We start from the raw sequence: 16,070 nt of genomic DNA on the forward strand, positions 1-16,070 counted from the left end.
GAATCGAAATCAGGTGGCCAGGCTTAGCAGTAAAGTGCCTTTGACTGCTATGCCATCTTGACAGCCCCAGACACCTGTTCTTGAGAACATGCGTATGGGAACCTGCTTGTTGTACCTTCTGTTATGGGGTATGGCAGGAAGAGCTGGATTCACTTTTGTTACCCTTCTAGTCATTGACCCTTTCTTCAGCTTTTAAAAGTTAGAGTGAGAGTCAGAAAGCAGCAAGTGTTTATGAAGAAGAGTAGTTAATATTTATTCACCAGATATTATTGATATTATTTAGTCAGTAAAAGAGTATTGGTGCCAGGCGTGGTGGCACATGCATACCTTTAATCCCAGCACTCAGGAAGCAGAGGCAGGTGGAACTCCGTGAGTTTGAGGCTAGCTTCGTCTATATAGTTCCAGGCCAGCCAGGGCCACATAGTGAGACCCTGTCTCCAATAAATAAATAAATAAAATAAAATAAATAATGGTATTATATGCAGTCTTCATAATGTCTTATGACATTTAAGGGGATTATAGAATATAAAGTTAGCTGAATTAAAGACTGTCAAATGTATATATGAGGTCAGTTTGTCTTTATTTGGTGTTGCTACTCCACAGATGATACAATCCAAGTCATAAATTTTAACTTCATAGGATTTTATGAGGAGTTTGTTTCTGAAAACTATTTATTCTTGGAAGTCCTTTAAAAATGGTGAGAAAAAAATTAGTGTGAGGTGATACTATATAATTCTTATTCTTTTTAGCTTATTGTTCTTGGAAAACAATCAAAACCTGTAATTTTCATCACTTTTTATACCTGTAGATAAGAAATTCAAACAAAATTAATTCTTTACATCTCAACCTCAATTTTCTTTTCTTTTCTTTTCTTTTCTTTTCTTTTCTTTTCTTTTTATGGTCTTTTTGAGACAGGGTCTCCCTGTAGCCCCAGCTGGCCTAGAACTCACTAGGTAGACCAGGCTGGCCTTGAACTCACAGAGATCCATCTGCCTGCCTCTGCCTCTGCCTCCCGAGTGCTGGGACTAAAGGCGTGTACCACCATGCCTGGCATCAACCTAAATTTTCAAATAGACCACTCATACTGTTATTTGAGGGTGGAGGGGGCAAGATAGCTCCTGGTATATTTTATCTTGTAACAGTGTGTAAAAGTGAGTAAAAAGGGAAGTTGTAGTCTCTTACAGTATTCCACATTCTGGCTCCTACTCATTAGCTTGGCAAGTTCTTGAAGAAACCATAGTTTCTCAGGCTTAATTTGCAGTCTTTTGGGGGTTCTTTTTGAGAAAGGGTCTCCTTGTAGCCCTAGCTGGCCCAGACTTGCTATGGTGAGCAGGCTGACATCAATCTGAGATCCACCTGCCTCTGCCTCTGCCTCTTAAGTGCTGGGACTAAAGGCGTACACCACCACACCCGGCTTAATTTGGGACTTTTTTTGTCTCTTGATTAGGAGATAATCAATCTTTATAGCTATTGGATAAAAACTCAGTCTGCTCAGGCCTGGTTCAGTCCTGAACCAAATTAAGACACCAACAAGATATTTAGGGCTCTGATGTCATTAATGTTCTAATTTTTTGGCATACCTTTTAATTTATCTGATCAAGTGGCATCAGGGCTGAAGGGAAGATAGTAAAAGTTCAGTCCACACAGTGAGGATAGATCTTGAGGGAAAAGACTCACAGATTGGTCTGGAGTCTTTATCAAAGGGAAGGGGTTTGCCTTGGCATTCTTCTGATAGCTAGAACATCTCTCTCTCTCTCTCTCTCTCTCTCTCTCTCTCTGTCTCTCTCTCATCCTTTAATTACAAAGAGTCCATAGCAGTTTTTTTCTTTTTGTTTTGGGTGTTTGGATATTTTAGACAGGGTCTCCCTATAGGCCCAGCTGACCTGGAACTCTCTGTATACACCAGGCTGGCTTCAGTCTCACAAAGATCCACCGGTGCCTCCCTGGTGCTAGGACTAAAGGTGCCATCACACCTGGCTCCATAGTAAGTTTTGGGGTTTTTGTTTTTGGGTTTTTTTTTTTTTTTTTTTTTGTATTTTTGAGACAGGGTCTCCCTGTAGTCCCAGCTGGCCTGGAACTTGCTATGTAGACCAGGCTAGCCTCAAACTCACAGAGATCCACCTGCCTCTGCCTCCCAAGAGGATTAAAGGCATGCACCATCACGCCCAGCCTTTCCATACCAATTTTTAATTAGGGATGCTAATCAGAAGCACCCTAGGAAACCTTTTCAGATTATATAAATGCATAATCCAGCCCTAGACACTGATTCAGTAGATTTAGGGGTACGGCTATAAGCATATCTATCTATTTTTTAAATTTTGTGTGTTTGTGTGCGTTTGTGTCCCATAGCACACTTTGCTATAGTGCATATGTGGAGGTCAGAGGAAAACTTCAGGGAGTCAGCCCCTGCCCCTCTTCCCAGTTCTAAGGATCCAATTTGGGTCATCAGGCTTGCTTAATTAACACTTTTACCAACTGAGCCATTGATTTTTTTTTTCTTTTTTTTCCTCCCCACCACACTGGTTAGAAACCATTGACCTACTGCAATCGATTTTTCCACAAACAGTACTGTGGTACTGTTATCTCACCTTCTGTCTTTCTGCTGGTGTTGTCTTTATTCTGCATTTGCATGTTAGTAGGTAACTCTGGCTGAATAGTGGGCCTTTGTCTTTCTGTCTGTCTCTTCAGCTGCTGATGTGTGGGACTGGAGACATCAGTGTGTCTGACTTCAAAGCTCATGCTGTAGTTGTCGGTGGCTCCTGGCATTTCAGAGAAAAGGTAATGGGCCAAACTTCCTAAAGTTGGATTTGTGTCATCCTGTGAGGAAAAGGTTTTAGAAGGAAAAAGTAGAGGAGTCAAAGAAATTGACATGTTGATTGGGGGAAAAGTGATATATATGGGGAAAAAAGGTAGTTGCCCAAGCTGAAAGGACCTCTGGTTCTAAGACTGTTAATTCAACTTCTGGGGCAGTAAATTGGAAATACAAATAAATAGAGCCAAGCAATCAGTTGGTGATTACCTTTTGGGCCCTGTGGTGATGTAAATTCTTGCAGAAGTTGTCATTCATGCTCATAGAACTGTAAATGGGAGCATATCCCAGAGGATCCTAGTCCTTCCCCTAAGCATTGAGTCTTAGGCTGCATATCATGTGTGACTCTAGCCCTATATGCTTCCTGCCAGGTCATGAGGTGGTTTTGGACTGTGGTTTCCAGTCTGACCCAGGAGGAATTGGCTCGGCTTCTTCAGTTCACAACAGGCTCCTCTCAGCTACCACCGGGAGGCTTTGCTGCCCTCTGTCCTTCATTTCAGATTATTGCTGCTCCGACCCACAGCACACTTCCTACCGCACACACGTGGTAGGTGTCTGACTTGACTGCCCAATGCAGGCCCTTGTGGGGAAATTATCTTTCTAGCTCTTTGCCCATGTTTCTGGTAGTATGAGTTAATCATTTTCCCCTTGTCTTTTCAGTTTTAACCAGCTGTGCCTCCCTACGTATGACTCGTATGAAGAGGTGCACAGGATGCTACAGCTGGCCATCAGCGAGGGTTGTGAGGGCTTTGGCATGCTCTGATCACTCCTATCATCTGCTTGGCTCCCACGTGCTCTAGAGTATCTGGGCACATGTTGACAAGCATAACCACTGACCTTAACACACCTAACCATCAGCCAGAAGATACTACATGCTCCCCTGTGTCTGGAGTATTCTGTCATCTACAAGCATTGTCCTTATTTCACCCTCTCTGTGTCCATATCCACCACAGGCCACTTTGGCACGTAGTACCTAACCTGAGCACTCCACTCAGTCATGAGAAGAGGACCATGCTGCTGTCATTTCATTTGGTCCTTTGAAGATCTCTGTAGCTGGATCTTCCTCAGTGACTGAGGGAGGTGACACAGAGAGCTCAGCTCTGTTGGAAAGCTGGCATGCTGAGACCCTTTAGTCATGCCATGTTCCAGCACCTACTGCTCCTTGGAGGTACCCTCCTCCATCTCAGTACTTGACCAGACTGGCACATAATTCTTCTCTTGGGCAACCCATTACTTCTCATCAGAAACCAGGAGGAGCACAGATAGAAAGTGGCCTATACAAACAACCTAATTGTCCTCCCACGTAATGGCAGCCACAGACCATGAGGACTCATAGCACAAAAGGATCTCTGTGGTAGCAGAACTGGAAAAGGCACTTTCCCTGAAGGCAGTTTTGAAAATGATCATTAATCTATAAAGAATTTTTCAAGCTTTTTCTTGAATTTGAGCCAGTGCAAAAAGCAGTCAGACAGAAGAATGTGAAGGATAACTGTGCTGTCACCTTCAGTGCTAGATATGATTCTCCCTTAGGTGAGAGGCATGTCCAGGCACCTGGATGGCTTGAAGACTACTGATGCTTTCCTCTGAGCTTGTTCTTTACGTTGAGGTATGGCTGGGCCTGACCACTGACCTCCAACTTATGCAGTCTGTTGAAGAGCTATCTTTAGTGTTCTGTTAAAGAAGTTTCAGTAGTAAAGTACTGGGACAGTAAAAATAGCATGCCAGAAGTTCCTTATTCTCTCTTTGCTTGGTGTTCTCTGGTAAAACCAAGGCAAAGGAACAATGATCACAGGTTCCTAGGGTCAGGCCACTGGATATTGACATGGAGGAGATGTGGTAGGCAGTGAACACCTACCAATTCCAGATGCTTTGCTTCAGTAGTTACCAGGAAGGGGAACCAAGGAGGGAGGAAACTATATGAGGTTCACTCTTGGGTGATGATTAAAGAGAAAACTGACAGTCTCTTGGAAGATGATAGCATCTCTTTTCATTACTGTTTGAATGAAAACAACATTAAGACTCAAGATCACATGGACTTCCTAAATTTCTGTCTTTAAGAAGGCTTTGCTGCAAGCTGTCATTCCCAATGGGACACTAAACTCAGAATATTACAAGCCATCTTTATTGCCAAAACCAGCAAGTACACAGATTCCCGAGACAAGGCAGGACTTGTAGCAATGCCTTGGCCCCCTTGGAAGCATGTCTGAGCCCTCCTGTTCCCAGGGATCATGAGGGACAAGCCCTCCTGAGCTGCTAAAATTCCTGCCTGACCTCACTCCTTTGCAGTCATCATTTGTCCTTTCTTGGTGTGGGTGCTGACCTCACCCTTGGGGTTTGGGATCCAGCATCAGGGCCTCTACACCCCAGAATCCTCCATGCCACATGGTCACTGCTCTCCTCAGGGACCAGGACAAGGTGCTGCTGCTTGCCGCCATTTTCCCGTGGAACATGTACAGGATAAATCATCACCCTGTTGCCCCTCAGGCCCACATTGGGGCTTCCCACTAGGGTGCATGGGCTGGTTTAGCTGTCTGGGGCAGTTGCTCCTGTTCTGGATTCTGCATTCTCCCCTCCAGCAGCTCTCTGGAGACTCTGCCGGGGGTTGAGTTGATTTTTCTTTTTCTTTTTTCTTTTTTTTTGGCTAGACTTGTTTTACGCTCTAGTCCTGGCACTTTTTCAGTCTCCTAGGCACTGTTGCAGCCCAGCTGGGGTAGCCGCAGCCCCAGGGTGATCTTTAGGCACCAGAGTCTTTTAAAAAAAAATCCCTTTGGTACTGTGTAGTTTTCTATTCTTCCAGTTTACTCTCTCTTCTAACTATTTAAAAGCATTTTTACTCTTTTTTGCATTTTCTTTTACCTTTTATTTCTAATACTGCTTTGGTACCAGCCAGTGTGGGGAAAGAGATACTGTATGTTGGAGAGATGGAAGGGTGTGTTATTTCTTGGGAAGTTTTCTATTCATGTTCCTTATTTTGGCCAGTTCTTTTGTTTATGCCCTTATGACCTTGGGAGGCCAGCTGCTAACCTCCTGGCTTTTGGCTTTTCAGTGTCCTTGAAGGAGACCAGTCATTAAATGAACACCGAGGAGAGTGTTGGCATGGTTCTAGAAATTTGGCAGAGACCAAGCTCTGCTGCACATTTGTCAGGCCAGGTCTAGTCATTTGCAGCTGGTGATGTAAATATTTTGTACAGTAAATAAATGCCTAAAAGAACTAAGGACTAAATGACTATTTGAACCTGTGGGGTATGGGGGTTGTAGGGGGAGAGTTTAAATTGAAGATGGGAGAGGAAATTGTTTAGAGACATTTCTATATTTCCTTGGTAATTTCCTTGGAAGCAGGAAGCAGGCTGTACTTGGGATCCCAGCCTGTCCTAAGTATCTGTCCCCAGGGCCAGGCAGGCCCACCCTGTTCATCATGGACTACCATCTAATGGGACAAGTATTTGAGCTCAAATCCTGAAGAAGATACTAGCTTGACATGAACAGAGGCTGTCGTAAAACTTTAAACACGAATTTGTTGTTTGCTTTATCAAAATTTCAATATAGAAAATTTTTAAGTAAGTTAAAAGATGAGCTAGAGAGAGGACTCAGCAGTTAAGAGTGCTTGCTGCTCTTTCAGAGGACCTGGGTTTGGTTCCCAGCACCTACATCAGGAAACTCACAACCCCTTCTAACGCTAATTTCAGGGGGATATGATACCCCCCCCAACTCCTTGGGTACCTGCACACATGTGGTATACTTAAACATACACATAAGTGAAAAATAGTATAAATCTTAAATTTTTTATTTTTAAGAATATTATTTTTATTTTTTTGTTTTTATTTTTTATTTTATGTGTATGAGTATTTTGCCTGCATGTATGTAAGTTCACCTGTGTCACATCCCCTGGAACTGGAGCTGCAGATGGTTGGTAGCCACCATGTGGATGCTGGGAGCTGACCTCGGGTCCTCTGCAAGAGCAGCCAGTGCTCTTAACTGCCGTGCCATCTCTCCAGCCCCTAAAATATTTTTTAAAGTTCGAAGAAGCTGATTTGTGGTGGTGCATGCCTGTAGTCCCATCTATTTGGGTGGCTGAGCTAGGAGAATCACTTGAGCCCAGGAGATTGAAAATAGCCTAAGCTATTGATCTTGTCTCAAACAACAACAACCCCCATATGCCACAAAAAAACCCTTCAGTACCAAACTACAAAACTCCAAATAATAACAATAAAAAGAAATAGACAAGGGAAAGTCACCTACCTTCCAAAGATAGCAAACTTCAACAGATAGCTTTCCAATTTTCATAAAACCGCATATTTATTTTCCACCATTCCCCAAAACCTGTTCCTTTTATTGTGCCCTCAAAAGTGGTTTTAAAAGTCTTCTGAGACCATCTTTGCCCCCTTGAGAACCTAGTCTAGACTCCCAGTACTGAATTTGATTAATCATTCTGAGACTATAAGGTCTCCTTTTATAAAGATGGGTATTTCTTTGCATTTATTCCGAGTGGGTTTTATGGCCTTTTCTAAGATGATTGGGATTCTCTGTGGTGGTCAGTGGGGTCATTCAGTATCAATGCAAGGGCAGTAGTATTGAAAGCGACTCAGCAGTATATCATCCTCAGACTTGTGGAGTAGGCTAGTATTTGTGAATCAAGAGTATTAAATATCCACTGTCTAACAAAAAGACAAAGCCTTAGTTTTTATTTTTGTTTTTGTTTAGAGAACAAGGGGATGGTTTGTCTAAGATACTGGTGCTGCCTAGGATTGGGATATATTTTGTCATGGATAACTCCTTCCTTAAATTTATTTTGCTTATATTTATTAAAGGGTACTTTGTGGTAGCCACAGTAGGAATCTGATTCTCTGTAGTGGAATCCATTGTGGTCTCTATAAGATGGTCATTGAGTTCCTGAAAAGGAGATGTGAAGGACAGTCTCCAGAAATCAAGGAATGATAGCTGGGGGGAGGCGGGGGGGCGTTGATATGATAACAGAAGTGGCTTTGGCAAAGTTATCCAGGCTGTCAGTATAGCTCTTGCTTGTCAGTACCTCTCAGCAAGCAGCAGCTTCTTCAATATGAGGTAGTGAGTGTTGATACCTTTAGGGGAGGTACAGAATCATCGCGTCCAAAACCTAGTTCTTGTGACCTTTCTTTAGCGAGATGATAGTTTCCTTAAGAAACTGTTGATGTGGTTGCTTGCCACTTCCTTGGAGTAGCCGATAAGCAAGTCACCTTGGCCTTATGTAGTCTTTGATGGCCATAAATACCTTAGACCAGGTTCAGCTGAAAAACCAGTCAAATTTCTGACTGAGCTGCTTTGGTCTTCATCTTTTCGAGGTAACAGGATATCATTATTGAACCACACAAGGAGGTAGGAAAAGAGATAATTTCTTTTTTTTAAGTATTTAAAAAAATATTTTATTTATTATTTTCATTTTATGTGTGTGTATTGCCTGTGTGTAAGTAAGTGCACCCATGTTGTGCAATGCCTGTAGAAGACAGAAGAGGCTGTCAGATCCCCTGGAACTGGAATTATGGACAGTTGTTAGCTGCCCTGTGGGTGCTGGGATTCGAACCCAGGTCTTCTGCAAGAATAGCCAGGGTTCTTAACTGCTGAGCCCTCTCTCCAGCCCCCGGAAAAGAGATAATTTCTATAAAATCTATGTCCTTGACCACGTAGGCTGTCCTGATAAAGAACTTACTAAGAGACTGTGTTTCTCATTGAAAGATCCTGGGCCTCCAGTACCCCTACAGCATAGGCATCTCCTGCCATTTGGTGTTTTCTGCCTCATTTTTTGTTCTTTCTTGCAGTGCTTGGGATCAAACCCAGAGCCTTAGACATGCTAGATGGCCACTGTACCACTGTACCCCAGCCTCCATTTGGTGTTTTCTTAAATGGGGAGAAAAAAAATTAAAACAAGATACCCTTGAATACTTTTTATCAAATATGCAGAATGGGACCCTCAGAGGATAGAGAGCCATGAATTGATGAGTGTTCATATTTTATTTTTAACTCATAAGATGATCTCCTTATCCATACCAGTTTCCTGATCTGCTAAATGACACTGTTAACTATGTAAAATAATGTGGAGCTCTTTGGGAAAACCATTTCTATATATATAATATATGCAATGCTATGTTAACCATGGTCTAGGGCCCTAGTAATTTTCACAGCTGGAGACCGTATGAATCGGGGGAGGGGGCTGTTTAAGGTGCTTAGTTTGGAAGACTGAAATGGAAGTTCCAAGTAGATCGTGGCTCTTTTCCCATCCATGTCACCATGTCTGGGCAGGATAGAGTGAATGGGTATTTAAGGACATAACCCAAACACCCTTGAAGACTCGACTTCAGATCTCACCCTCCTTTGTGTGACTCTCCAAAGGTTACAGGAGATAATTTGAAAGAGATTGATCTCAGATTTTTTACATGGTATGTTACTTAGTGACCTTAATTTTCCTTAACTTGCCTGATTATTAAACTGTAATAATAAGTATCATTCTTTTAGCTTTTCCTATATGGCATGAGACTGTAATGTATATTTTCATATTCACAATGGCTCTGCAAGGTAGGTCTTTGTTTTCTTTTCGTACAAGACACAATGAGGCACAGAGAGGATAAGTACCTGCTAAAGTTATTTCACTAATCAGTAGTAGAGCTGTATTAAACATGGGTCTGCTTCTTTTCAAAACCAAATCTCCACATTTCTGGTTTGTCTCTTGAAGATTAGTTTAGACAAAGAACCTTGGCATTGGGCCACCAGTGCTTCCTGATTGCCTTACACTCAGTGGTGCTGTATGCGACACGTGAACATTTTGTGCCTTAGTTTGCCTACCAGTCATGGTGATTTGGAATTGACGGGAAGAAAGCCCTACTCCAGGGTAGAGGGCTTTTAAGAGATGCAGCTATTAGTCGTGGCTTTAAAATCTTTTGTGGGAGCTGGAGAGATGGTTCAGCGGTTAAGAGTACTGACTGCTCTTGGAGAAGACCTGGGTTCGATTCCCAGCACCCACATGGTGGCTATGAACCATCCTTAACTCCAGTTCCAGGGGAATCTGAAGCCTTTTTCTCTCCGCAGCATTGCATGACATGGGTGCACTCACATAATGCAGGCAATACACTCATACGCATAAAAAATAAAAATAATAAAATTTTTTTTTAATTAAAATCTTTTGCCGGGCAGGTGGCACATGCCACTCAGGAGGCAGAGGCAGGCGGATCTCTGTGAGTTCAAGGCCAGCCTGGTCTACATAGCGAGTTCCAGGACAGCTGGGGCTACAGGGAGACCCTGTCTCAAAAAAAACCAAAAAAAAAAAAAAATTCTTTTGTGTGGAGAAAGTTTTGTAGAATGCCAGCTAATAACCTGCATGAAGAGACTTCCAAATTTAAAATGAGTCCTGCATAAAGAATACAAGATATACCTGAGGATGTAACAGAGAGTGGATGGATCCTAAAATTTTAACATCTCTATGCTGGTAGAAAATCCATATGTTATATGCAAATGAGATAGAGTGAGGTTAGACATAATACCCTGATATTTATTTCTGGTAACTAAGTCTACAGAACCTGTCATTTGAATAAATCTCCTGTCTATATTTTCTTTATATGAAACAGCACCAATTGATAGAGGCCAAACTCCTGGTAGACATTTCACTGAGACACATATGCTTTCGGGAATGCCAAAATTAAGGGGAGACCCTCCCTACCCCAGGAAAACTGACTCGACTGAAACTGTAAGCAGAGAGTCTTTGTGGTGAAAGGTTTCACTGTTTGCCCAACTCCCACTTCACCTGTAGTGTGGGTTTGTGGAAGATAGAATCTGTCTAAACCTTCCTATCCTTTACAGACTAAGTGTTCCCCCTCTCTAGAACTCTCACTCAGAGGACCTGCCAAGACATTCCTCTACCCATTAACAGAGTTGGGGATATCAGAGTTTGTAAGCCAGCTGGAGAGGGTTGATGGCTTTTATGCTATGTTGAAAACAAAATGTTGTATTATTGTGTAAGAAGAGCATGTGTCATTTTGTTTTGGGGTCTCCTAAGTCCTAGTCTGATTCTGTTCCAACACTGGATTTATGGTCTCTTTTTTTTCTCTTTAGTTCTGTGCATTTCTGTATTTCAGCAAACATTTTTTGTGTGGGGGATGCTACAGATAGCCTGACACACTAGGTAAGACGTGGCCCTAGCTCTGGACACCTCACAGTCTCTTATCCTTTCCCTGAGGTTTAGGTACACAAACTCTTCCCTTGTAATCTGTCACCATGTTTCTCTTTCCCCTTTATTTTCACAGGGGGAGGGGAACGTTTCTGTTTATGTATTTGGAGACGGTACCATACAGTAACACAGCTTCAGAGAAGTCTCCTGCTCCTTTGACAAAGGGAAATACTTTCCCTACTGACTTTCAGAGAAGAAAGAATCCTTTTTTTTTTTTGGTCTTTTTGAGACGGGGTCTCCTTGTAGCCCCAGCTGTCCTGGAACTCACTATGTAGACCCTTTTAAAAATGGATTTCAAACAGAGACCCAAGGGGCAAGTCTTTCATTGTACTATAAATAGTTTGTCATCTAAGCAAGTCCTGGTTCAAGCTGGGCAAGAGAACTCAGTAATCTTAGGGCAATCCTCTTTGACCTCTTCTCCCAGACCTGGGTCTTGACTTTGGCAGTGGGAAACTGACCAGTTGCCTGCAGCTCAGTGAATGAAATTAAAGTCTTGAGTGAATGGGGGGAGGGAATATTTTCAACTTAATAGCAATCAAAAGGGATGGCAGAGGAAAGACGAAGCCATTTCCAATGAACCCAAAAGCATGAAGAAGCAAATCAACTCTATGAAGAGCCCTGACATTGGTTTGTGGCCACCATAGGTAGAAACAGTTTTCCCTTAATGTCAATCAAACACAGGAAACAAGTTTCCAGTTCTCTCTGCTGTGTCATGTGACCAATGTTTGTTCCTCTCTGGGGTTTGGGCAGATCAGACACTTGATTTCCTCAAAGCTGGGTGGGCCCTTGGTTGGACCCTGCCTCACAAACATCAGCTCACCATGCTTCCTCTCCCGAAGGGATTTCTCTGAAAGCCTTGTTCATGATTATGCCATATGTTTCCTCAGAGCCCAAGCAATGGAATTGAAATTGAGCATCCTGTAGATGGTACTTGGTATCCCACTCGGGGTAGTAAACGTTGAATGAATCTTGGAGGGCTCATGAAGCTCTGAGGACATTGGAGGAGGGGCCTGGGCAGCAGCCATCTAGCTGCAGACTCGACGATGGTTCTGATCTATTCTGCCCCAGAACCTTGAAAATTCTATTGTCTTGGCATCTAAGTTATATCTTCCAGATGGCCTCTCACACCAGAAATCAACACAAATCTCTCTTGTCAGAGCATATCTTGAGTTTGGGTTTCAAAAATGTCACTGTGGATTAGCTATGGGTTGAAAAAGGAAGCAAAACTCCAGTCCTGACTTTTGGGGGTAAGGCTGAGTTTAGGGGCTCAGTGCAGTGAGAAGAGGGAGCCAAGATAGTGGTTGGCACAGAGGTATGGAGAACTCTGGAAGCAGAGCCAGAGTCTCCAAGGACTGAGGCCCAGGAAAGTCTGGCACAAGGAACAGCTGGGTATTTAACCAGGAACACTCGCTCTATTTTTCTCAGCCTTGGCAGTAGGTCAGAGCAACAAGCAATTCTAGCAGGGTCCACATCCTTCCTATTGTCCCCACCCTAACCTCACTCATCGTCCCAAACATCTGCTTCAAATTTGGGCCCTTGCCTCCCTGCCTGACTATATCCTAAACCACGGGTAGTGAGGGTGAAGGCAGATTCGCAGGTGTGGTGGAAGAAGAGAAGAAAGGTTCCGGATCAAACTGCTTTAAAAGTTTGGTTTCAGATGGTTCAGGAGAGTAGGGAGGCAATATATTTTTTAAATGAACATATATCTGTCCCATATCTAGCCAGTAACTAGTTTTACTTCCTGGGCAAAGGGAGTGACCCTGAGGAAGGAATTGAGACCAGCTGGGCAGTCTGGGCCATGGCAGGAACTAGTTTTCAAAGATAGCTCAGAGCCAGTCCAGGGAGCCAGCTGATGTTATTAGTACCCACAACAAGCAGTCAAGGTGCTAATGAGGTATTAAACACCTCTGCCCCCACTAGTAGTTGCTTATAAGCTGAAGCAGACAAGTGAGCCAGAGCAGCAAGGCTAACCTGCAACCAGGTGGCCAGAAGAGAGGCAGCTAGAGCAGCTAGCAGCAGCATCCTTAACAGGTTCTTGATGAGGAAACTACAAGTTTCTCCAGCCCTTGCCCAGAATCTCTGTCCATTGTACACTAAAGGAATAATTTCAGAATTCTTGTAATAGCAGGTGACATAATTGGTGCTTGTACAGCCAGGCCCTGTTCTAAGCACTTGCCCTGTGTTAACTCAGTTCATCCTCACATCCATGTATAAGGTAAATTCAGTATTTTCCATTTTACAGATGAGACTGAGACATAAAGAATTTGTCCAAGGTTACATGTCTACTGGATGAATCTTGGTGTTAACTTGGTTCCAACTCCTCATCTCACACAAGCTCAAGGAAATGGCTTGGGGGAGAGGACAACCAAGTTCAGAGGATCCTGGTTAACTGAGGGAGCTCCCTCCAAACCAAGGAGGCAGGTTGTATAGGTTTCTGATTCCTGGGACCCTAGGGAGCCATTCTGGATGTACTTCCCAAGCTAGTCCTGCCATTTACACTTCTGAAATTTCTGCTGCCCATTTAAGGCAGTGCTTGTGCCTTCTACTTCCCCTTCCAGGGAAGTAGCCTCTCCATCCCCCAACTCCAGTAAGCTGGGGGGAAGAGCCTTAGGTCAGTGTCTAGCTCCAAGCTCTTGATGTAAAATGGAAGAAGAGCTAAAGGGCAAAATCTGGCCAAGCTGTGGGCTGCTGTCTCAAAAATGAGGGGTGGGTGGGAGCCAAGCCCATCACTTGGTTGGAAGTGTGGGCGCCTGTGTGACATACCAGCTCACCCTGGCAATCCTCTGTCTAGCTCAGAATAAACCATATGGGCAATGACAGGCCACAGGCCTTTTCCAGCTGTTGTCTCAGAGCTGAACCAGAACCATTTTTATGCAGGAGCAGCCTCTTTCCATTAAGAGACAAGATGTGCCAGGGAGAGGTATGTGAGACTTACCTGATAGGGCCATGGACCCCCAGCTCTACAGGTGTGGCTGGGTGTTGGTGAATGGGGTCTGAACAAACTCAGTCCATGCCTGTCTTGTTTCCTTTGCTTGTACTATGCATGCCATGAGGAATGCTCCCCAGCTCCCCATCTTGGAGTATCCATTCTCCTCAACCTCTAAACCCAGCTGGTGTGAGAGGATATGAGTGTTAAAGAATTTATGTCCTGATATAAACTTTTTAAAAATTTTACTTATTTTATGTGTATGCGTGTATTGCCTGCATGTAGGTAAGTGCACCCGTGTCATGCAATGCCATCGGAGGTCAGAAGAGGCTGTTGGATCCCCTGGGACTAGAGTTACAGACAGTTGTTAGCTGCTGTGTGGGTGCTGAGATTCAAACCTGGGTCTTCTGCAAAAGCAGCCAGTGTTCTTAACCACTGAGTCACCTCTCCAGCCCCTCTTTTTTAAAAAATATTTTATTTATTATTTTTATTTTATGTGTATCCGTGTATTGCCTGCATGTAGGTAGGTGCACCTGTGTTGTGCAATGCCTGCTGAGGATAGGAAATTAAAACCCGGGTCTTCTGCAAGAACAGCCACTGTTCTTAACTGCTGAGCCATCTCTCCAGCCCAGAAATAAGCTTTTTAAAAGGGTAGGTTATCTAGTGTGGTGGTCCCTGCCTATAATCCCAGCATTGAGGTCAAGGCAAGAAAACCACTGCGAGTTGAAGTCTACCTGGGCTACAGTCTGAATTCTAGGACTGCCTGCATTACATAGTGAAATCCTGTCTCAATCCCAAAAGAGGTGGGGTAGTGGGGTAGGTATTATAATTTGTATTATTACTTTTGAGAGAGAGAGAGAGATCAACATCAACTGTTTTCTCAACTGTTTTCTTCTATTCTCCACATTGTGTTTTTTTTTTTAAACTTTTTATTTACTTTTATGTGTATGAGTGTCATGCCTGCATGTGTGCACCCATGATTTGCAGTAGTGCCTGTGGAAGCCAGAAGAGGACATCATATCTCCTGGCATGAGTTATGGATGGTTGTGATGCTAGGATTTAAACCCAGGTCCTCTGCACAAGCAGCCAGTGCTCTTAGCCACTGAGCCATCTCCAGTCCCTCCACCTTATTTTTTAAATATTTTATTTATTATTTTTATTTTATGTGTATGCATGTATTGCCTGCGTGTAGGTAAGGAGGACAGAAGAGGCTGTTGGATTCCCAGGAACTGGAGTTACAGACAGTTGTTAGCTGCCATGTGAGTGCTGGGATTTGAACCCAGGTCTTCTGCAAGAACAACCAGTGTTCTTAACTGCTGAGCCATCTCTCTAGCCCCCCCCCTCCACCTTATTTTTTAAGGCAGGGTCTCTCCTGAACCTGGAGCTCACCATTTTGACTAGACTGGCTGGCTAGTGAGCTCCTCAGGATTTGCCTATCTCCTCCTCTCCAGCACTGAGGTTACAGAAATACCAGCTTTCATGTGGGTGCCAGGGATCTGAATTTATGTGTTAGGCTTGAGCAGCAAGCATTTTACTCTCTGAGCCATGTCTCCAGCCCTCTATTATTACTTTTGTGGTGCTGAGGATTGAACCCAGAACATTCTGCGCTAGTGAGTTATATCATGGCTCTCTCCCTAACAGTTCTCTTTTTTAAAAAATTATTATGAATGGTAAACCAGTATCCACAGCTTTCTTAGACTATGTTGAATTTGGATCTAGACTAAATCTCCACTTTGCTATTTATTAGTAGTATACTGTTACATGGATTGCTTAGTCTCTCTTTTAACAGGAAAATGTTGACTGTAACATGTACAACAGTGTACCTTGCAGATGGAGCTTGAAGCATAAATGAAGTACTGGTTGTAAAAAATATTCTGCAAATCACAAGTGTCTATAAATGCTGCCATTGCCTCTCCCACCTCTACTAGTTCATGTTGGGGTCTGGCCTTGGCCTGCCCTAGACATAACCAATCCCTTTGCCCTTCCATTCAACAAAGAAAAGTATGAATTTTTTTTCAAAAGAAAGTTTGAAAAATGAACGAGGTCACCTAAAACAAGAACATGCAAATAAAGAGGAACACGTGGGCCTGTGGGCTACAGATGCCTCCTGCCCTGGCACCAGAAGCCAAATTCACTGTTAGCCA

The 16,070-nt window shown here is 43.4% G+C and overlaps 1 protein-coding gene across 2 annotated transcripts in view; it reads left to right on the forward strand.

The window, feature by feature from the left end:
* Arel1 (apoptosis resistant E3 ubiquitin protein ligase 1) overlaps positions 1–6,020 on the forward strand; it is a 58,885-nt gene extending 52,865 nt beyond the window's left edge. For both annotated transcript variants that reach the window (XM_008849737.2, XM_008849738.3), the window contains exons 18-20: positions 2,689–2,778; positions 3,181–3,356; positions 3,470–6,020. In XM_008849737.2, coding sequence (XP_008847959.1) covers positions 2,689–2,778; positions 3,181–3,356; positions 3,470–3,572 — 369 coding nt within the window. In that variant the 3' untranslated portion in view covers positions 3,573–6,020. The remainder of the gene's footprint in view (positions 1–2,688; positions 2,779–3,180; positions 3,357–3,469) is intronic.
* Positions 6,021–16,070: the final 10,050 nt, after the last annotated feature.

Source organism: Nannospalax galili, unplaced genomic scaffold (assembly GCF_000622305.1).
Source record: "Nannospalax galili isolate Female #2095 unplaced genomic scaffold, S.galili_v1.0 scaffold24, whole genome shotgun sequence".
Classification (NCBI taxonomy): domain Eukaryota; kingdom Metazoa; phylum Chordata; class Mammalia; order Rodentia; family Spalacidae; genus Nannospalax; species Nannospalax galili.